The following is a 20,970-nucleotide window of genomic DNA, read 5'->3' as shown; positions in this document are numbered from 1 at the left end:
TTTGGATGCTCTCTGACACATATCATCAGAGGAAAAATCACAGTATAAAATGCTATAGACCGCTATATTTCAATAAAGCTGGAAAAAATAAAATAAAATGCTATAAATATAAAGAGAGGACATGCTCAAGGAAGTTAGAATCCAAGAAGTGAATGAAAGGTTATGCATCCATTCAAATTACGACTGTTGACTATACTGACACATGAAAAAGTATTCAAAATACATGAAATGAATAAGAATACAAAATTGTAAGCTTATCATAATAGTACTTTTGGAAAGTATTTATTTATTCGAATCAAGATTTGACCCCGTCATGTAGAAATGAAAATGGGCAATGGAATTATTTATGCCATGGTATATACTGAGCGTCCACTACTTGCTGGGCACTGTCCCGGGGCTGGGAATATATGGGTGAAAAAAGAGGCAAGCTCCCTGCTCACATAGCAGGGGGTGGGGATATCGCAGAGATAATTTCCTGTTTTAGATACTGAGAGATGGTTCAAGTAAAACATTTACTGGAAATAGATATTCAACTTAGGAGCCCCTTTCTTTTGGAAAGGTCCCTGCCTCCAGGACCGGGTTGGGGGCCCTCTGGACTTTGGCTCTTTCACAGTTGTCACCACACTCAGGTGGAATTCATCCCACGTTTGCCCTCACCTCCCACCCCTAAACCCCTCCCCCGCTCATTCCCCCCTCCCCTACGCTCACCTGGGAACTCTCTACGTTGCCTTCAGCCCTTGATTTATGGTCGGGTCCTTCTCAGGTCTTGGCGCTTAGTAGGACAGGAATTGAATGAAAACAGGAGAGTTTGCTGACAGGCCCCTCTATCAATATCTAAACACATTAACTAATATCAGTCCGGCCCACATTCACCTTGGCTTTGAACAGCCAGACCTTTGGACCCTTGTAACCCCTCCAGGTCAGGGACCCAAATTAGACTTGGGGTTGCAGGCTTTACCTACAGCTGGCTTTGTGGGATGGAGGGAAGGTTTTGTGTAAGACCGTTTCCAAGAGCTCACCAGATTGTGTCAGAGCTTGTCCCCAGGGCCCCGCCCACAGCTACTTTAAAGGTCACTGGCACCCTCCAGCCACCAGTTTGCCCGGCTGCAGGTGCCTCGTGGTTTCAGCATGGTGCTGCCTTGGGCCCTCGCCGTCCTGAGCCTCATTCCTCTGCTGGACGCCCAGAGTCCGGCGTGCGCCAACTTGACGGCGGTGGAGCCCATCACCAATGCCACCCTGGACAGGGTGAGTGCCCAAGTCCCTGAGTGCCATGGGCAGCTGCTTCCATCTCTGGGCTTCCCTTTGCCCTCCTGATGCCATCCTTTTCTATCCTGGGTCCTGGGGTGAAATTCTGACCAGCCTCTGGAGGCATTTCTCTGCCTCCAAACTCCGACGCCTCTTTGCAAGGTCCCTCAGCAGGGAACAATTCTGTACTGGGCAAGGAGGGGCTGCCCAGGGGTGGGGGTGTGAGGGGAGATGTCTGGTCCTCCAAGTGAGCTCTTTCACGTCCACTCCTCATCTGGGGTCCCAGTTCTCCTTGTTTGTAAAATGAGGGGAGAGATCTCATCCCAGCTGACTCTCAAGGATTCAGCTGCAGCCTCCATCACCAGTTCCTGGCTTCTCCCCAGCTCTCTGGCAAGTGGTTTTATATCGGCTCGGCCTTCCGAAACCCCGAGTACAATGAGTCGGCTAGATCGATCCAGGCAGCTTTCTTTTACTTTGAGCCCAAGCACGCGGAGGACAAGATAATTCTCAGAGAGTACCAGACCACGTGAGACCCCACACACCAATTCACCCTCAGCCTCCGCTTCCGGCTTCCACTCCCAGCTGCAGAAAAACCTTGAGCAAGTCCATCTTCCCTCCTGGCCTCAGCCTTCCCGTTGATGGACTAGGCGGGGAGGGATGGGGGGCATTGACTCCAATTGCCACCTGACTCTTGGCCCTCAATGACTGAGATGGGTGATCGTCCACTTCTTGACCATCTTACTGCTTTTCTCCCCTCTTCTGTCTGACTGTAGTGGGAACAAGTGCATCTACAACTCCAGCTTCGTGACAGTCTATCGCAAGAATGGGACCATGTCTAAATATGGTGAGGGCCAGCCCTCAGGTGGAGGGCTGCTGTCTGGAGTGGGGAGATGGTGCGTTGTCCAGCCTAAAGACGGGGGCCTGGACTAAGGCCCTGGGGGCTTTGAACACAGAGAACACGGGACAGGCCCACCTCTTATATCTCTGTGGCCCCAGTGCCTGCACACAGCAAATAATCAGTAATAACTGCCAACATTGTTGAGCTCTTACTATGTGCCAGGTACTGTTTGAAGTGCTTTACATGGATTAATCCCCTTAATACTCACAAACAACCCTAGGAGGACATTACAGTGATCAGATGAGGAAATAGAGAAATGCAGACGTCAAGTAGTTTCCCCGTGGTCACACAGCTTATAATTAGAACTAGGATCTAAACCCCAGACTGGCTCCAGTCCTACCTCTCTGTCAACTACTCCTTATCTTCAGGGAAAACTCCTTATCTTAGGGGAGCTAAGGGTGGGAGCCTGCGTTGGGCAGGCAGTGACTTCGCCCATTTCCCCACCATCACTGCAGAGAGGGCTCCTAGTAGGAGCACACAAATGCTGATGGAATTGAACGGACACTTCTTTGCAGCCCCGAGGCTCCTGTCTGAGCTTGATTTCCTCATCTGTAAAATGGGGAGAAAGGCTCTGACAGCCATGGTCCATGTGAGGCTCCTATGATTCCACACATAGAGAGTGCTCAGTGCAGAGCCTGGCACACAGGAGGAGCGAGTGACCAGTGGCCTAAGAGAACCCCTGGTCTTCACTGGTTGGCTGTGTGGCCCTGGGCACACCCAGGTTCCTCCCCCGTGAGATAGGAACTGTTGTGTCGCCCCCGTGGTCTCATCAGAGGCTTTCTCCTCCAGAGTCGGGTAGAGAACACTTTGCTGACGTGCTGCTCACCAAGGACCCCAAGACCTTCATGCTTTCTGCCTCCTGGAATGGCAAGAAGAATGTGGGGATATCCTTCTACGGTAGACACCTCAGACTCCTTCTCTACCCAAGCCTTGCCCCAGGACCACCACTACTCGGGCTGGACCCCCAGCACCCCAGCCCTCCCACTTAGGTCCCCCATCATCCTCACCCGGCCCCCTTGCTCCATCCTGTAGCCGACAAGCCAGAGGTGACCCAGGAGCAGAAGCAAGAGTTCCTTGATGCCATCAAGTGCATAGGCATTCACGAGTCAGAAATCACGTACAGCGATGAGAAAAAGGTAAGTGCAAGGAGGACCGGGCAGTGCCCACCCTGAGGGGGGTCCCACCTTGGGCAACCTCAGAGGCCCAGAGAGGGAAGCTGTCAGTCAAAGCTGCACAGCGAGACAGGATATCCTGTTTAAGCACCTGCCTCACTGCAGGGCCCCCGGGTGATGGACGAGTGCCCAGGAGGGAAAAGTCACGGGGAATCAGGGAGGATGCCTGGAGCAGGTGGGGAGGATTGTAAAGGCTCACAGGAGGGGAAGAGCATAGCCAAGGTGTGGTGAACTTGGGAAAGAGACACGCACATGGGGAATGATCATTTACAGCTGCCTGCCACACCCCCAGGCTTCTAATGCCCGTGTGATGGGGAGTCAGTCTTGTGGTTTTAGGTGTCACCCAAACTGCAAGTCCAGGACCACCGTCCCAATTTTGGCTGGAACTGAGCATTATCTGTATAATCTTCTTAATACTTTCCTTTAAACCGTGTTAAATGAAAGGCTTTACATGGTCTTGTCCTGTGCAATAATATCTGAAATCACAGAGCTGATTTAAACTGGTTACACAAACCAAAAACTGGTTACACGTTTTTGGATACATGTGAAATACTTTCATGATTATTAAAATAAAAACGTCTCCATCTAGACAGATTTGTGCCACCAGAGGTCATTTCCCGTGACCACCAGTGGCACAAATCATCCCCCACTTTCGGGAACCCCGAGAAAAGGCGTATGAACACAGACACTGGAGTTGGTCCCGTGGCCAGCAGCCTGCTGCCCCCGTCCACTGGCCGGGGGACCTCGGACAGGCCGCAGGTCACCATGAGCCTCACTCTCATCATCTTCAAAATGGTGTGAGGGGGCTTCCCTGGTGGCGCAGTGGTTGAGAGTTCGCCTGCCTATGCAGGGGACACGGGTTCATGCCCTGGTCCGGGAAGATCCCACATGCCGCAGAGCGGCTGGGCCCGTGAGCCATGGCTGCTGAGCCTGCGTGTCCAGAGCCTGTGCTCCGCAACCGGAGAGGCCACAACAGTGAGAGGCCCGCGTGCCGCAAAAAAAAAAAAAAAAAAAAAGGTGTGAGGAATCCAGGAGATCAACAGAAGGGCATGGCAAGTCATAAGTGCTCACACATGCCAGTTGTTAAGGGTTGGAGCCTCCATTTCAGAGGTGAATAAGCTGAGACTCAGAGAGAGAGATTGACTTGCCCAGGGTCACCCAACTGAAGCCCTGCTTGGGCTGGAGCCACAGTCCAGAGCTTACTTCCCTCTTCCCCCAGAAGACGCCCCGCCCCCCCGCCCCGATCATGTGCTGTCTTCTCCCACTAGGATCTGTGCGGGCCACTGCATATGCAGCATGAGGAGGAAAGGAAGAAGGAAAAGGAAGAGTCCTAGCATTGGGTTAGGACCCTGGGGACTCTGCGGGCCCATCGTCAGCCCCCCGCTCACCCTTCGTACCTCAGCTCTTTCCCTCAGTTGCATCAATAAAGCGTCTGTTGTGGTACAGTCAGGTTGTCATTTGCTTGTTCGTTTGTTCATTCGTTCATTCATGTTGTGCCCGCCTCAGTTGAGCCCCGGCCGACCACTGCCCTGAGTTGATCCTTGGTTGGAAGGGCCCTTGCTATAATTCCCTGCACATGTGCCAGGATGGAGGACTATATGCACTGAGTGCTGTGGGAGCCCAGCATGGGGAAGCTTCCTTCTCCAGTGGGGAAATCTGGGAAGGCTACCTGGAAGGGGCATCTGAACCACTCTAGAAAGATTAGGAGCTTGATAACACCTGCTGTTCCCGCTGCAAGCCAAAGATCTGTTTAAGGAACATCGAAGTGGAGGACCCTGAAGAGGAGTTCAGGTAGAGAGAGGGTGGTGAGGACTCGGGAGTGTGGCGCTAAACACAAGGGCCCTTACTTTATTTATTTATTTATTTATTTATTTTTAAAAGATGAATCAGTTTGGTTTTATTTTTGCTCAGCTCATGAGATATTGTCAAAATTTCACCATTCATATCAAAATTTCTCCCAGGTGTCACCAAGAAACTGATGATCAATATTTTTTAAAAGATTTTTCAAGAATCTTATCAGATCATATCGCGTTTCCTAAAGTAAATCCTTTCAGGAATGAAGGAAAGTTTCTCCTCTTAAGTACATGAAATAGAGTCTCTGTCACTTGATTATGAAGGTCACAGAGGTGCCCTGTTACCAAGTCAGGAAGCAGGCTGGCCCACGCACGGCAGCATCCCCAAGTAGCTGGGTCTGGAGGGAGAAGGAAAAGGAAACCAAACCTTAATCCTGAACCAATTAGTGTGCTTTCCAACATCCTGGCCCTAACAAGGACTTTGCTTTAGAAAACTTACCTCCTTAGGGACTTTATTCCTCAGAGCACAAAATTCCACAGTTTTCTGCTTATGATCTTCATTTTGCTCTTGCTTACATACAAAACCACGCCCGCCTGCCTAGTCTTCATCTGTAAGTATATTCTCATCCATCCTTAAATCAGGCGAAGTTAATTGCGGACACGTCCGAGCGTATGGACTGTGCCAGCCTTGTGCTCACTCACAGAATTACCTACCTAGAGCCCAGGGCTCCATCAGAGAAGGGAGTCTGCCTCAGCAAACAGTGGATACAAAAAGAGAGCAGTCTGAGCAGAAGGAAAACACTGAGCTTGAGCTTATTCTACCTCAAAACATCACCAGGAGTTAACATAAAAGACGCGATGTTAGTCACAAGTCCATGCAGGTGAGACAGGAGGGAGACTCGTGTAAACACGAGCACATTTGGACCACCGTTCATTTCTTTCAGACTCAGCTGTACGTTTTCAGTTTTTCACCCAGCAAGGCTTGCCCAGTTTGGACACTGTTGAGGAGGAAACTGGTTTTAACGTCAGCACGTCACAGACAACCTCCCTTCCTGACGCCCCCTACTCCCCACGTGTCTCCTTCAGCTCTGATCTAAGCCGGGGCCCCTGGGAAGGGCCTGGGGCTTGTTCACACTTGGGAACAAAATGGAAAGATCAGTCTTTCACTTTGCGAGGGAGCTGGGACGATCCTGACCAGAGTGGACATGGTGGGATAAAGGCATGGACAGGGCAGGAGTGAGGACACCGCAGTTGGGGAGCAGCTGCCCTGAGGGCACCTGGTGAGCAAGTGAATTGCAGCAGAGGCCGCAGGCACTGTGGAGGCGGCTCTGGAGGTCCTGGCATGAGATTGCAGGGGGACTCTCATCCGAGCTCCCTTTACTGCGTAGGGCCCTTACTTTAGATGTCAGCCTGGCCATCTGGGGAGGCAAGTTAGGAGGGCCCAGACCGGAGGCAGGAAGGCCTATGCGGAGGCTGCTGTGAGCATCCTGGAAGAGGCAGGTGTCTGGGCCAGGGCAGGGGCAGGATGGTGGAGACTCGGAGGACTTGGGGCCAGGCCAGAGGGGCTGTGTGTCTCCATGAGGTGTCCCCAGAGTGCCCACCTGACACCCAGGAAGAAGGTAGGATACCTAGGGTAAGGTTGGTCTCTCGAATCCAGCCATCTTGCAAATGTGTTTGGAGCCCTCGCCATGGGGCCACGTCTGAGGCTGGCCCACTTAGAGGCATAGAGGACTGAGCGTCTGAAGCCAGGATTCCAACAAGGAAGGCTGGTCTCCTTCCAGACACAAGGGCTTTGTGATGGTCATGTGAGGGAAGCAGCACCACACAGGTGGCAGAGAAATTGGGCTGAATGATTGGGGTGATTCTATGTGCAAGCGTCCTAAGCTATTTGGAGTGACAGGACCATAACCCTGGCTCCTGACACCCAGTCCTGTGGCTCCCAGGCCAGTGTCCTCCAAAGAGCCACAGACCCAAGACTTCAGCATCCTCTGTTCAAAGCTGCAGCCATGTTGTGCCCAGGGCACTGAGGCTGGAGACACTGCTCTGGCCCCTCACCTCGGGCTCCCCCTTCCCATCCACCTTCCCATGAGGGTGTGGACCTGGAGGCTCAGAACCAGCAAGAAATCTCCCATCTCAGCAAGATGCCGTTTTCAACTCTCCTGAGAAGGATCAGCTGAAAAATGAAATAGAAATGAGTCCTGGAGGGCCGGGAGAAGCAAGTGAGATGAGAGGTGGGGAAGACTGAAGAAAAAGCCAAGGGAAGGAGAAGCAGGAGCTGGGGAGGAAAAAGTCATGGAGGTTTAAGGAGAAAAAAACTGTGACAAAGTATATGGACTTTGGAGTCAGACCATCGTGGGTTCGGGCATTCGGAACCTCGGTCTCCTCATCAATAAAATGGGCGCACAGTGGATCACTTAGCTCAAGGACTGGCATCTAGGAGGCGCTCAGTAAATGGCAGCTGTTGTTGCTGTTTGCTGCCAAAAGGAGCACTGGAAAGAGAGTCCGGGCTCATGCCCTTGCAGACACCAATCTGCTGTGTGTCTCATAAAAGAGGCTTGGTCAGACGGCCTCTCCTCGCAGGCCCCTCAGTGGAAAGCTTTATGGTTCTGAGGGGGAAAGTTGGGGAGATAAAGGCACTGAAGGGAGGTAGGCAGGCAGAGTCTGGAAATGTGCACCCAACTGGTCCCTCGGGGGAGGGCTCCACTTGGTACCAAATCTTTCACCCCACAAACTTGACTTTAGAAACCACAAGTGGATGACACACACCATAGATGTGGGCGGCTTTGGGAATGTTTTTGGGTATTTTTGGCTTTCATTTCTTAAGATCAATATTCACTCTTCTTTATTTGCTCTCATAACGAAAATAGATTTTTTAATGTCCCAAATATACAAATATCACTGACGCACACACATTCCAGAAAAGCTGAAGTCTGAGCTGCTACAAGGTCAGGGAGCAGGAGATGGCCTGGCCTCATGGCCACAGACAAGGACCTGGCAGGAAGCTGGCTACTGGCTCAATTCCACGGGGGTCCCAGGGGAGAGCCGGGGGTCTCGGGATGAGGTACTGAGGGGGACCATGGTGGGTGGCTTTCTGGGCCCTCCGTGGGGTGTCTCCATCCCAGCAGACCCACGGGAAAGGCCTCTCAACCATGGAGGAAGCTGGGTGTGTGTCATCCTGAGATATCCCAATGGCCTCAAAGTGCCCCACTGACCACCAGTCACCAGGAGAAAGGTCCCCGCCATGTCCTTCCCAGAGACACCTACTCTGGAGTGGCTGGTCACAGGTGGTGGACAAGTTTTCGCCAGAGACCCTGGCCTTGTCCCTTCTCATCTGGCCTCCTAAGAAGGATCCAAGACCAGGAAAATGCTTCAGTTTGAGAAAAAGAAATCTGTCCATCCATATATAAAATACATATTGTTAGCCGGAGATGGACAAATGCAGGACCAGGAGCCTCCCAGAGATGGCATCTGGACAGATGGTGGCCTCAGTCCCAGCACGTCCTTCAGGGCTGGTCCCTAGGAAGTGACTTCTCTGGAGGACCAGCTGATACACTTTCCGTTTTGGAAACGCGGAGGCTGAGCAGGCAGGGCCAGTGTGGAGGGAACCCTCCTCACGAGGGTCTGCGGGGCCTCCAGGGCGACAGGGACTGCCCACCCCTGCCCACCGTGCACCTCTGAGCCTTGAGCGCAGTCAGAAGAGGCAGGAGCCCCGCAGGCTGCGGGCCTGGCGCAGGTCGGCCGACAGGGAGCGGCTCATGAGCTTGGTGGTGGAGCGGACGCTCTCGGCAGCCTGGACCGCTCGGCTCAGGGCCTTGTTGAGCTCCTCCAGGTCCTCCAGGTCCAGCTGGATGGAGTGCCGGGGTCTCCTGGCCGGCCGAGAGGAGGCTGCGGGGGGCCACTCGGCAGCTGCTCGGGCCGAGGGGGCTGAGGTAGGTGCTGGAGGCGCGTAGTACCTGGGGAGAGAGACGAGTGCATTCACTGACCGCGGAGAGGGCTGGGGGCTTCTCAGCCCCAGCTCGGCCCCTACATTCTGTCTCAGTTTCTTCACCTCTAAAATGGGAAACATGACCCCTGCTGAGGGATGTGTTAGAGGGGTGAAGCAACATAAATGGGAGTGCCTGAACCAGAACAGTCCTCAAAATATGGTCCGTTTCATCTATCCGTTCATTGAACAAATGCTTATGGAACATACATGTGCCAGCCAGTGCACTAGGGCCTGAGGTCACCATGGTGAATGAACACGGACCCCGCCCGCCACCTTCTTGGAGCTTCTAGTCTGAGAGCCTGGTCTCAGGGAGACCAGGATCACCCCAGGCTCTGGAGCAAACCCCCTTCATCAGAGAGGTCATGTATGGAGCCCTATTTGTCAGGTGTGGAGCTCTGGAGAAACATGGTAATAATAATTAGGATTCTGCAGGAGTGAGAGGGTATGGCTCCACTCATCCCCCCCAGCCTGGTCCTGCAGGAATGTATGGTGTTGTTTAAAAGTTCTGGGGAAAACCGGCTGAGGAGCCATGAGCTGAAGCACAGGTTTCTCCAAGAAATGACTACTGCATTCCTCCAAGGATGCCAAGTTTAGGGTTCAAAGAAACCGATGCTGGGCAAGAAGAGGGCGTGGCACCTGCGTTGTGGAGTAAAGTGTGTAGGAAAGAGAGGGACAAAGAAGCATGTTCCCTAAATAGAGCAGGAATGGGTTTAGGAGAACTTGGCCGGAGACATTCACTGGTGTTTTGCTTGGCACGCTGTAAACTCTGGTCTTATTCCTGACCCTTCACTTTCTAATTTGCATTATTGCACAGTGTGAAAAACGGGCTTTGCTAGGATCTGAACAGATGTCTCTCCAAGCAAGATGTACAAACGGCCAACAAGCACATGAAAAGATGCTCAACATCATTAGCCAGCAGGGAAATGCAAATCAAAACTACATGAGATGCCACTTCACACACTCCCCACCCACTGGCTGTCCTCAGAGACACCCATTGCTCAAAGCAAAAAGATAGCAATGAGTGTCTGTGAGGATGTGGGGAGATCGGAACCCTCAAACACTGCTGGTGGGACTGTAAAATGGTGCCACTACTTTGGAAAGCAGTTTGGCAGTTCCTCAGTTAAACACAGCGCTTAGCCTGGGGCTGGCATCCCCATCCTCAGGACCCATTTGCCAGGCTCTGAGATAAGTCCTTTACCAGCACTGTCTTGATTATTCGGTAGGTACTTTTATACTTATTTTACAGATGAGCAAAGTGAAGCTCGGAGAAGCTAAGTGATGCAGGAAGCTCCCCAAATCCTGGCCACCCGCACGACCATGAACAAGTTACTTCATTTTCAAGGGGTCCGTTTCTCCATGGAAAACAGCCATATTTAGCTACCTCCCACGGTAGATCCAATAGGAAAATTCAGGTTAAAAGCTCTGTACGCCCAGGGCTTCCCTGGTGGCGCAGTGGTTGAGAGTCCGCCTGCCGATGCAGGGGACACGGGTTCGTGCCCCGATCCGGGAAGATCCCACATGCCGCGGAGAGGCTGGGCCCATGAGCCATGGCCGCTGAGCCTGCGCGTCCGGAGCCTGTGCTCCGCAACGAGAGAGGCCACAACAGTGAGAGGCCCGCGCACCGCAAAAAAAAAAAAAAAAAAAAAAAGCTCTGTACGCCCAGTGCTCTGGAAATGTCGGCTACTGAGGACTCCCCCAGAGTCAAAGAGCTGGAAGAAGCAGTACTGGATTTAAACCCAGAGCTAATTAACTCCCAGGAGATGCTGATACGTATCATCTGAACTGAATGAATGGGCTTCTTGAATCCAGTTCCCTCCTTTAAGGACAGACTAGCTGCTGTAACTACTGGGTTCCCACACACCCCTGCCTTCTGATAATTCTGAGGACCAGCTTGGCCTGAAAGTTACCCCAAACTCCCCCTAGGGCAGAAGCTACAAAACAAACAACAACCAAGAAACCCCCCAAAACCAAAACACTGGCTAGAAAGCCTCTGATGCAGAGGCTATAAGGTGGCTGGCCAGCAGGCGGCAGCACAGGCCCATTCAGCTTTCTAAGGGTTCCTGGCCTCAGCCACCGAGCATGCTCAGTCCTGCTGATGGGCAGCTGGAGAAACTTCAGGGTGGCATCAGCCCCAATTCCAGTAGCATTAGAAGCACTATGGTTACTGGCCACCTTCTATGTACTATGGGCTTGCCATGCATCAGTTCATTTAATCCTCAGCACAACCCATTTCACAGAGGGAAAAACTGAGGCACAGGAGCAAAGTGACCTGCCCCAGGTTATCTGGTTACTGCTGGCCTGGTCTGTTGGGCACTAAAGCTCAGGGTCTTTCCCCTTCCCCACGGCCTGTCCAGGCCTGAGGACACCAACCTGGTTAGTTCTGCCCACAGGTCTGAGCCTGGACGGATCTGGAATGGCCTCAGAAGTAGAGACCCATGGCTACCGTGGACGCTCAGAGCTTTCTCCTGGGCCACCAAATTCCAGGCAACCCTTTCCTGTCCAACGAATCAGAGGCCTGAGCATGCAGTATGGCCTCCCTTAACTGCTGGAGTGGAGGGTTCCTTAACGACCCACCCAGTCTCAGCTGAGAGGAAAGGAAGAAACTGCACTGTAGGCAGGACTCCTCATGGAGCTGGATGGTGCCTGGGCCTCTCTGCTCCTGCCACGCGCCAGCCCTGATGGAAACTCTGGCCTCTTGCTGCTCACAGACCCAGGCTTCTGACAACACACCAGTGAAGAGGACCCCCTGACCCAGTCATTTTACAGTGAGGGAAACTGAGGCATAGAACTAGCTGATGACAGTCAGGAGAAGAAGAAAGATCTCCTAATTCCAGGGTCCAGGCCTGTTTTTTCCTGCACAATCCCGTCATGTTGAAGCCACCCTTCCTCATTTTTACCTCTTACTAATGACAATATTCACAGCAGCAGCATGTGCTGTGATGACAAAAGCTGCTGCTTATTCAGCAAAGAGCATTTGCTGGCACTGCACTACGAACCCCACAAACAGCTCGTGGGGCTCTTGCCACCTGCCTCATTTAATCCTCATACAACTGTACGTGACTGAGACTCTGACCCCATTTAACAGATGGGGAAAGCGAGGCTCAGAGAGGAAGTAGCTTTACCAAGGCCACACCACTAATAAGCGGCAGACAGGATTCCAGTACAGCTCTGACTCTAAAACCTGGACCATTTCCGCCTCAATTGCTGTGCTTTTTCTGTCTTGACTGATGGTACATCCAAATCCATGTAAAAAGTGATTGCTCCTCTGGCCGTGGACCTGACCAGTATGCCTATAAACTGTCAAGGCCATCGGGAACAAGGAAAGTCTGAGAAACTGTCTCAGCCAGGAGGAGCCTGGGAGATGTGACAACTAAATGCATGTGGTGACTTGTGGGGCAGGGGGGATCCTGGAACAGAAAAAGGACTTCAGGTAAAAACTAAGAAACCTGAATGAACTGTGGACTTTAGTTAATAACAATGTATTAATAATGGTTCACTAACTGCACTATACCATATCAAGGTGAGATGTTTATAACAGAAGAAACTGTGTTTGGGGGGTGGTATAGGAGAACTCTCTGTGTTATCTGTTCCATTTCTCTATAAATCTAAAACTGTTCTAAAAATAAAGCCTAGTTTTTGAAAAAGTATTACTTGCTCACTGAGAAGTCCCATAAGGAGATGGAAGATGGTTAAGGTCCTAGGTCCCCCTGAGGCTGTAAGAGGTCAGGGCCCTCTGCCAGCCTCCTTCACTGCTGGGTCCCCAGGGCCAAGCACTCTCGCTGGTGCCCAGGGAGCATTCAGGGTTTGTTGAGTGACTGCATGAGTGTTGGCGGGGGAAACACAGGACTACTCAGTGCCCGAGTTCCCAGCTACCCAACTCAGGTCTGAATGCTAATTATTAAGCGATTCAGACAGAAAGGCTAGGAGGGCTGGAACGGAAGGTTCTTACACAGTGGCTGATGGATAAGGCACGAGGGGAACCGAGGAGACGTAGGCAAAGGCAGGAGGGGCTGGTGCTGAGGGCGCGGCAGCCAGATACCACAGTGCAGGAGGCGGCCCGGGTGACGACCCTGTCCGCTTGCTCCTTTGTTTGGGGCTGGAGGTAGAAGATGCGTTTCTCCTGGTGGCGGCCATTTCTGGTGCTGTCAGGGAGGGACACCAGAGAGACACAGTCTCACCACTTGGGAAGATCTAACAGAGAACAGAGGGTCCTCCCAGCCCCACCAGCCCCATTAGAGCTGGACACGGGGTCGGCCATGCCGGGAGTGCCTCGCTTTGGGGAAGCCAACTCTCCTCCAGTTTGCTCCATCCTAGACTGCGCAAGCTGCCACCCCGGCTAAATGCCCCCTCCCAGGGGCCCACACCAGAATCCAGGGGAGCTGGGGGAAGAGACGGAGCATCTGTCCCTACCAGAGCTGGCTGAGTCTGGGCCCTCCCCCTTGGAGGAGGACCCAACTCGACCACACAGGGGACATCGCTGGGTCTCAGTGTGAGATGGTCCCAGTGGGTCCTTGGTGCCAGCATCACCTGGAAGAGGAGGCAGAGACGTCAGGAGAGGATTATGTCTAAGTCACTGGGCCCCCACAAGCCTCCCGCAGCACTGAGCTTCCCTCAGGGACCACTGCAGAGGAGACAAGCGGCCCCCACTGGGTGACAGCAATATTGATGGTAACCATGACACTGAGAGGCATCTCCCGAGCCAGGCCCTCTGCTCAGGGTCTTCATGCATTAGCTGATCAAATCCAACAAGCCACTGGTCTAGCTACCATCATCACTCCCCCATTTTACAGATGGGGAAACTGAGGCTCCAAAAAGTTGAATAATTTGCCAAGTCTCAGAGCTGGGAAGTAGTGGTCCTCTGTCTGATCTCAAGCCTGGTTCTCCCGACTGGAGCCCTTGTACCTATGGGTCATCCTCCACAGTGACACAGGCCCATTCTCCAGGTGAGACCAGCCCACAATGGCCCCTGGGCACCAGGGCGAGTCAGTGGAGGCCTAGTGAGCAGGAGGAGACTGGGCATCCTGGTTCTCTTCCTGTACAAATCCTCAGCAGCACAGCTGGGAGAATTCCAGGGTCCATCTGCTTCTCCTTCAGGCCTCAGCTCAGCATCACTCCCTCTGGGAAGTCCCACCACCCACCGGGCTGAGTTATGTGCTCCCTAGCCCCACCCTGTGCTCCCCCATCCCAGTTCTGACCATTCTGTTTCATCTGCTTAGCTAAAGAGTTTGTTAGGGACAAGGCCCAGGGCCCAGTATGGGAAGGTGCTGAATAAATGAATGAGTGGTAGGCTTGTTGGGACTCTAGCAAAGGCGCAGCAATACAGTGGTGAAGAGCCAGGGCTTTAGAGTCACAAAGACCTGGGTTCAAATCCTGACTCTACCACTTGTAAGTTGTGTGCCCTTGGGCAAGTTACTTAACTTCTCTGAGCCTCAGTTTCTTCACTCATATAATGGACATAGTAATAAAATGTGCAAAACCTACTTCATAGGGTTGTGAGGACTCATGTTTGTACAACCCTCAGCATGTTGCCCTGTATATAGTAACGGCTTAATAAATGACAGCTCCATCATTATCATCGTTATTGCTTCAAAGGGCCTCAGAGACCATCTCCAAACCTTTCATTATGGATGTGGAGCCTGAGGCTCAGAGATGTTAAGGAACTTGCCTAATGTCACACAGCGTGTCGGTGGCAGAACTGGGACTAGAACCTGGTGTCCATATTCTCAGGCCACTTCTCTCCCCACTACTCTTCCCCTAAACTCTTGGGTTTGGGGGAAAGGGTGAAGAGTGGAGGTAGGACAGAGGGGAGATAAGACAATCAATGCTGCCAGCCCCCCTGCTGCTTGCACCCCTCCCCGCATCAGGACCTTCTGGAATCATGTTCATATCTTCTCTATGTCAAGGTGAAGGAGGGTGGCTTCAGGCAAAGCACCTAGAGGAATAGATGTGAGGGCAGGACTCCCTGGGAGGGCTAAAAAGACCAGAAAAAAAATCTCTTCCCCTTGTCTGTATCTTGACCCGCGCAGAGCTCAGGGTGGCCCATGTCTGGCCCAACTGCACCCCCAAGGCCAAGGGCAAGAAGCTGCAGCCGCATAGCCTTGGCCGCTTCTTCAGGTACCATCCCCTACCTGGATCCTCTGTCCTAGCGGGTCGGCAGTGGGGACAGGAGACTGGGCCACTGCCTCTTGGGACAGTCTTGGGGGTCAGAACATGGTACTCCTGGCCTGGGGAAGAAACCAGAACAGTCAGTGTCAGTTGGGCGTGGATGCAGAATTGGGGACGATTTAGAATAAGGATCTCTCTCCTCTTCCTCCAAATGGTTTAATAGTCTCCCTCTCAATCTTTTTCTCATGCACACACACACATGTGCACACACATGTGATATGTGCATAAATATGTAGCTATATAATTATGCATGTACATATACACATATACATAAAAACACATTTATTTGTCTGTTTATTATAAGCTCTCTCCAGACTCCTGTTTCATCTCAGATCCTATTTAGGGACCAGCTGCCTAGTTCTTGATATACAGAAGCAACCAACAAATGCAAGCTCAGTCAGAATTGGAAAGCAGGCCAGGAAGACATGATGAGCAATGACAAAGTGTGATGCTACTCCCCCATACCCCGGCTTGCTGGTTAGGATTAGAATGGCTTGGGCATGGAGTCAGTGGTGTTTTCTCTGTGCTCCAAGCAGCTGGAAAATAGGGGTAGTCATACTGTGGGTTTCATAGCCTTGTTAGGAGGACTGAATGGGGTCATATCCGTGAGGTATCCTGCCCCGCGCCTGGCAGATGTCAAGTGCTCAAGGTTATCAGAAGGTTGGACAGGGTCTTGGGTCTGCACCCAGCCCTGCCATCCCCTGCCTCGTCCATCCCTGAGTCTCAAATAAGACCTTCAGAATGTTGCCTGATAAATTATTTTTTCTCTCTCCTCTGCTGTGCAGGGTCCCTACCTTATACTCCGTGTGTGTTGCATTGGGACCCCTGGATGCGCTGTTGCTTTCACTTCTAACCCCCCGGCTTCTATCTGCTCTGCTGGGAGACATTGTATCTCATTTCCTGCCTTCTCTGCATCACTCAGCCTTCCGTATCTGAGGTTAACAGCCCTCCCTCCCAGTGAGGTATGGGTGAGAGCCACGTCTATAATTTACTTAACTATAATTCACACATTTACTATAATTGCTTATTTGTTACTGGTCTTCTCTGCTATGCAGCCAGATTCACGAAAGTAGGAGCCGTATCCGTATTTGTTTTAATGTTAAGCACTCTGAAATCCTACTATGTGTCACCTCAAGCCTTACTATATGCCGGGTACCCAGTCCGTGAGACACGGGGCCCCCTGGGCAATCAGTACCTTAAGGCAGTCCAGGAGTGATTCCATGTTCACCTTGTCACCCAGGTCCTGCCAACATCAAGCTCTCCCTAAACCACTTCATGAATGACCACCTGAATGGGCTTCCCCAGAACCAAGCATGGGCCCCAACAAAGGGGAGGCCTCAGAAACTGTCTGCTGAGTGAATGAATAAACAAACGCACCCAGATTCAAAGAGACAATACTGCCTGATGTTTCTGTATCACACAGCTCATAAAAAAATGATAGTATTTCAATGGCCCACTGGCTAAATGGAAGAGCCTTCTCAGGACAGAGACCAACCTGGGGACCATGCCCACCCAGTGCCCCCTCCTGGCCCACCTGTGTATTGGCCCCGGAAGGTGACCCTCTCTGGCCGACGGGTGCTACCCACTCCTCTCCTTCTATCCCGAGCTGCCTGTGGACTGTCCTCGGTGGTCTTGCCCCTCTCAGAGAACAGCCGGGGGGAGGCTGGCTCAGATTCGGAACCTGAGGTGGAAAGAGGGGCATCAGAGGGGGAGGAGGTGGGGGTCACATAGTTTAGGGAGTGGGTGGATCACGAGTTGAGGCTCTGGGACAGGCGTAGATTTTTTTTTTTTTTTTTTTTGCGGTACGTGGGCCTCTCACCGCTGTGGCCTCTCCCGTTGCGAGCACAGGCTCCGGACGCGCAGGCTCAGTGGCCATGGCTCACGGGCCCAGCCGCTCTGCGGCATGTGGGATCTTCCCAGACCGGGGCACGAACCCGTGTCCCCTGCATCAGCAGGCGGACTCTCAACCACTGCACCACCAGGGAAGCCCAGGCTTAGAGCCTCCAGCTCCGCCCCTTAGTAATCACAGCTGACACATCTGGACCCCTGGCCTTGTGCTAAATGCTTGGCATGCTTCATGTCACGTACCCTCACAGCAACCCCAGGAGCGGACGCTATTGTCCCTGCACTGTTAGCTGTCCGTTTAACTGTGCAGGGCAGGTAAACGACCTGGCCGAGGCCACACAGCTAGAAAGGAGTGAGCTGGGGCCACTGATTCCAGAGCCATATTCCTTCAGGCAAGTCCCTTGTGCTTCGGGGCTTTGGTGTCCTGATCTGCAGAACGTGGATAATATGACCCATCTTGCAGTGAAGATTAAGCTAGATGATACACATACACAAAGCCCTTACGGAAACCGCAGCTCATAGTACGTGCATAGCATACTGTTGCTGTCATTAGAAGTACATGGTATTTCAGAGCACTACAACTACCTAAAAAAGACACCTGAAACCTTCTCCAAGTTTCCCCTAGGGCTGTTGCTGTAGTCCCTGACCACTTAGCCAGCATGTCCAGACTGTGGCTTCCAAAAATCAGTCCAGGCGGGTGGTCACTTACTCAGGGACAATCGAGACACCTCCCGAGGCACCAAGGAGGACCTGGCTTGCCTCCTTCCCGCGGGGACTGCTTGCTCTGCACCCCCAGGCTCACCAGACAATCTCTCTGTGGATTTACTAGCAAAAGGGAGAGAGAGAGAGATGATGTCACTGGATGAGGTTTCATGCACCCTTTAAAGATGATCAGTGAGAAGCCCAACCCAGAGAAACGCTTATAACCTAAGGAAAGAGGAGAATACGGAAGTCAAAACCAAAGACTCTGGCGTCAGACTCATAGAAAATGGCTCTGAGCCTCTCTGCCCCTCAGTTTCCTCATCTGTCAAATGGGGATAATAGGAGCAATGACTTCAGAGCGTTGCTGGAAGGACTGATGAGACAACGTCCACTAAAAACGTTAACATAGTGCCCTCCAATAGAAATACTCAGAAGTTAGTTAGTTAAAGATGACTTTATAAGTCATCATAAGTGAATAGCTGCTGAGTGAGTGGGGGAGAGGGTGAGCGTCCTGAAAATGTTCTAGCTCTTCACTTGGGTGATGAGTTCAGGGATATGCACTGTATCATGCTTTATTATTAACACATATGTTTAATATATTCTTCTATGTATCAAATATGACATGGTAAAAAAAAAATGTAAGAGTGAATGAATGAGTGAACAAGCGAGAGAGGGGTGTGGCTGTGCCTGAGTCCACATGTCTGGGGAGAGCCAGAGGTTGGCCAACTCTACCCTCTGCAGCTCCCACCAGGGCATAGGGGCGGGAGTTTGGGGTTCACCCACCTGCCATAATGGGAGCCCCAAGTGGCTGAGGAATCAGCTGGCTGGTCCCGGGCCCGGGCGGGGTGGTCCAAGTTGGACGCTGGGCGCTTCGGGCTGCCCTGGGGATGCTGGTGCAGGCTGTCCTCCAGCCGGAGCCGGAGCCGGGATACCTCTTCTTGCAGCTCACGGATGGCCTGGCTGGGGTAGGGGGGTGGAGACAGGAGAAAGAACAGATGCACAGTGAACATAGCTGCAGCCGCCGCCTGAGTGCTGCCTGGATGCCAGGTCTTTGTCCTTCTCCAGCAGGCACCGTCCAACTCTGCTGTCAGTGGATTCTCGAACTTCCCTGTGTGTCCGCTTTTCTTGCTACATATCATGACACCCCTCTGAGTTCATGTCAATCCCTGCACATTTGGTGAGCAAAGCAGAACCTTCTTTGAGGTTTACCCAACCTAGCATGCAGGGCCTCTGAGTAACTCTTCTGAAACACCAGTGACAAATTCTCAACCTAGAGATGAGGACGCAGAGTAGAGAGGGCATTGGCTCAAGGTGCACTTTAAAATTTCAATTCTGACCTGCCTCAGCCCCCGGGCTGCCCTCCCCTTCCTCAACCTCTGTCTGTAGAAACCCTAACTATCTGCCCAGGCCTGGTTCCTTCCCGCCCTTGCTCAGCACCCCGTCCCGGGTTCCCTCAAACATTTCCTACATTGTTCAAGCCCATCTCCCTGCTCCCGGCGGAAGATGCTTGTTTATCTGTCTCCTCAACCAGACAGTGAGCCCCTGGCAGGCAAGGAGCGGGCCTCCCCATCTCACAAGCCCTGAGACCTCATAGATGCTCAGAGAATGGCACTGAGCTGGCCTCAGGGAGCAGAGTGAAGGTGTGTGTGTGGAGAAGGGACAAAGAGACACACGGTGCTTCCCATCAGCAACCGAACGTGAGCAGGCTGGAAGCTGCAGGAGTGCCACATGCATGGCTGCTGTCATGCTGGGGAAGCCCCCAAACACAGCCCAACCTGTGATTGGCAAGGTATCTCATGAGCCACTAGCATCTTGGGAGTAAATCCTGTTTGCATTTCTCCCCGATCGGTCCCTGAATCTCTAGGGTCTCATTCTGAGGGTGTCGCTGGCACTGCAGCAGCCAATTCCACCCAGACACTGCTACACACAAACCCCCCTACACACGGGGCATCAGAGTCCGGGCTGGGCACGGCCGTCCTCCAGGCTGATGCAAGCTCTACGTCTACTGTTCAGACCAGCTTCCGGGGTGAGGGCTCCCCTCAGGGTTAGTTCTTGCCTGGTGGCCCCTGGACTCTCGGGGGAGTGTCTCCTGGTGCCGCCTTCAGCAGACATCAGCCTTCAGATGGGTGCACAGAGGAGGCGGGAGACCTCCCTCTGGCTATGGCCTGGCGCTGTGTGCGTCTAAGGGCAGTTGGTTCCCCTGGCAATTCCCAGGGCAACGCTTGTTGGGGTTTCCAAGGCAAACCATGAGGGTGGCGGCTGCAGGAGAGTGAGAACTCCAGTCACCAGTTAACCCCTGAAAGGCAGGGCTGAGGCCCCGTGATGGGTGCAGGGCTGGGGCGGCTCTGGCTCCCCGTCCAGGCCAAAGGCCGCTGAACGAGAGCCTGGGATTTGGAATACCCCCTTAGGCGTCACTTGTCCTCTCTGGCTTGTTTCTATCAGGATCTCGGTCTTCCTGACCTAATCCTTTAGAGACTGAGTGCCAGCTGGCACTTAAAAGTCAGCTTTCCCTGCAATTTTACTCCCTCTTCCTAGGTTCCCCATCTCGGCATCAGCATCCAACTGGTTGGCCAGCCAGCAATCTGAGTCATTCTAAACGTTTCTCTTCCCTGAACACCCCAAAAGTTAACCAACTCCCAAGTCCCGTGGGCCCGATGCCTAATTATCTCTTTTCAAATGCACCTCCCTTCCCTCCCCGCTGGCCCCATAACCTCTCTCCTGGGTGCGGCAGCCTTCTTAGCAATCCCCTGGCCTCTGTTCTCACCCTCACAGAGGTCAGAGAATTCCTTCTAAAATGTAAAGCCTCCCTCATTGTCCTTAGATGAGACTTTCTACATTCATGAATATTCAGTGAGCACCTTTCCTGAGCAGAGCCATCATCCAGACTTCTAACCACATGTGTTTGAGGCCCTCCGAGATCTCCCCCAGGTCTCCCTGTCTTCCTCTCTGCTTTTGTTGTTTAACACCCCACCTCATACTTGAGGATCTGGCTATAATAAACATTTGGTGCCTAAAAGGTGGCGGGCACTCTCACCTCTAGGTCTTTGCACATACTGTTCCCTCTGCTGGGATATTCTTCCATCTCTCTTCCTTCCGGTCTCAGCTGAGATACCACTTCCTCCAGGAAGCCCTCCCTGAAGCCTCTGATGCCCCTTCTCTGTGCTC

The 20,970-nt window shown here is 52.6% G+C and overlaps 2 protein-coding genes across 2 annotated transcripts in view; one reads left to right on the top strand and one right to left on the bottom strand.

The window, feature by feature from the left end:
• Nucleotides 1-947: 947 nt before the first annotated feature.
• ORM1 (orosomucoid 1) lies at nucleotides 948-4,649 on the top strand (the record flags this gene model as incomplete). The annotated part of the gene is made up of 6 exons (XM_079706545.1): nucleotides 948-1,245; nucleotides 1,629-1,771; nucleotides 2,019-2,089; nucleotides 2,933-3,040; nucleotides 3,176-3,279; nucleotides 4,584-4,649. The coding sequence occupies exons 1-6, from the start codon at nucleotides 1,129-1,131 to the stop codon at nucleotides 4,647-4,649; spliced, it is 609 nt and encodes a 202-aa protein (XP_079562671.1). The 5' UTR covers nucleotides 948-1,128.
• Nucleotides 4,650-8,799: 4,150 nt separating this feature from the next.
• AKNA (AT-hook transcription factor) overlaps nucleotides 8,800-20,970 on the bottom strand; it is a gene marked incomplete at its 3' end in the record, with an annotated part of 37,760 nt that continues 25,589 nt past the window's right edge. Inside the window, exons 15-21 of the mRNA XM_079706181.1 lie at nucleotides 18,589-18,765; nucleotides 17,813-17,928; nucleotides 16,793-16,939; nucleotides 15,222-15,317; nucleotides 13,504-13,620; nucleotides 13,043-13,235; nucleotides 8,800-9,061 (exon numbers count right to left, since the gene is read on the bottom strand). Of these exons, the coding sequence (XP_079562307.1) occupies nucleotides 8,800-9,061; nucleotides 13,043-13,235; nucleotides 13,504-13,620; nucleotides 15,222-15,317; nucleotides 16,793-16,939; nucleotides 17,813-17,928; nucleotides 18,589-18,765 (1,108 nt within the window). The remainder of the gene's footprint in view (nucleotides 9,062-13,042; nucleotides 13,236-13,503; nucleotides 13,621-15,221; nucleotides 15,318-16,792; nucleotides 16,940-17,812; nucleotides 17,929-18,588; nucleotides 18,766-20,970) is intronic.

This window comes from Hyperoodon ampullatus (genome assembly GCF_949752795.1).
Source record: "Hyperoodon ampullatus genome assembly, chromosome: 6".
Taxonomy (NCBI): domain Eukaryota; kingdom Metazoa; phylum Chordata; class Mammalia; order Artiodactyla; family Ziphiidae; genus Hyperoodon; species Hyperoodon ampullatus.
The sequence above is the reverse complement of the archived record's forward strand: the minus strand, read 5'-3'. Positions and strand labels throughout refer to the sequence as shown.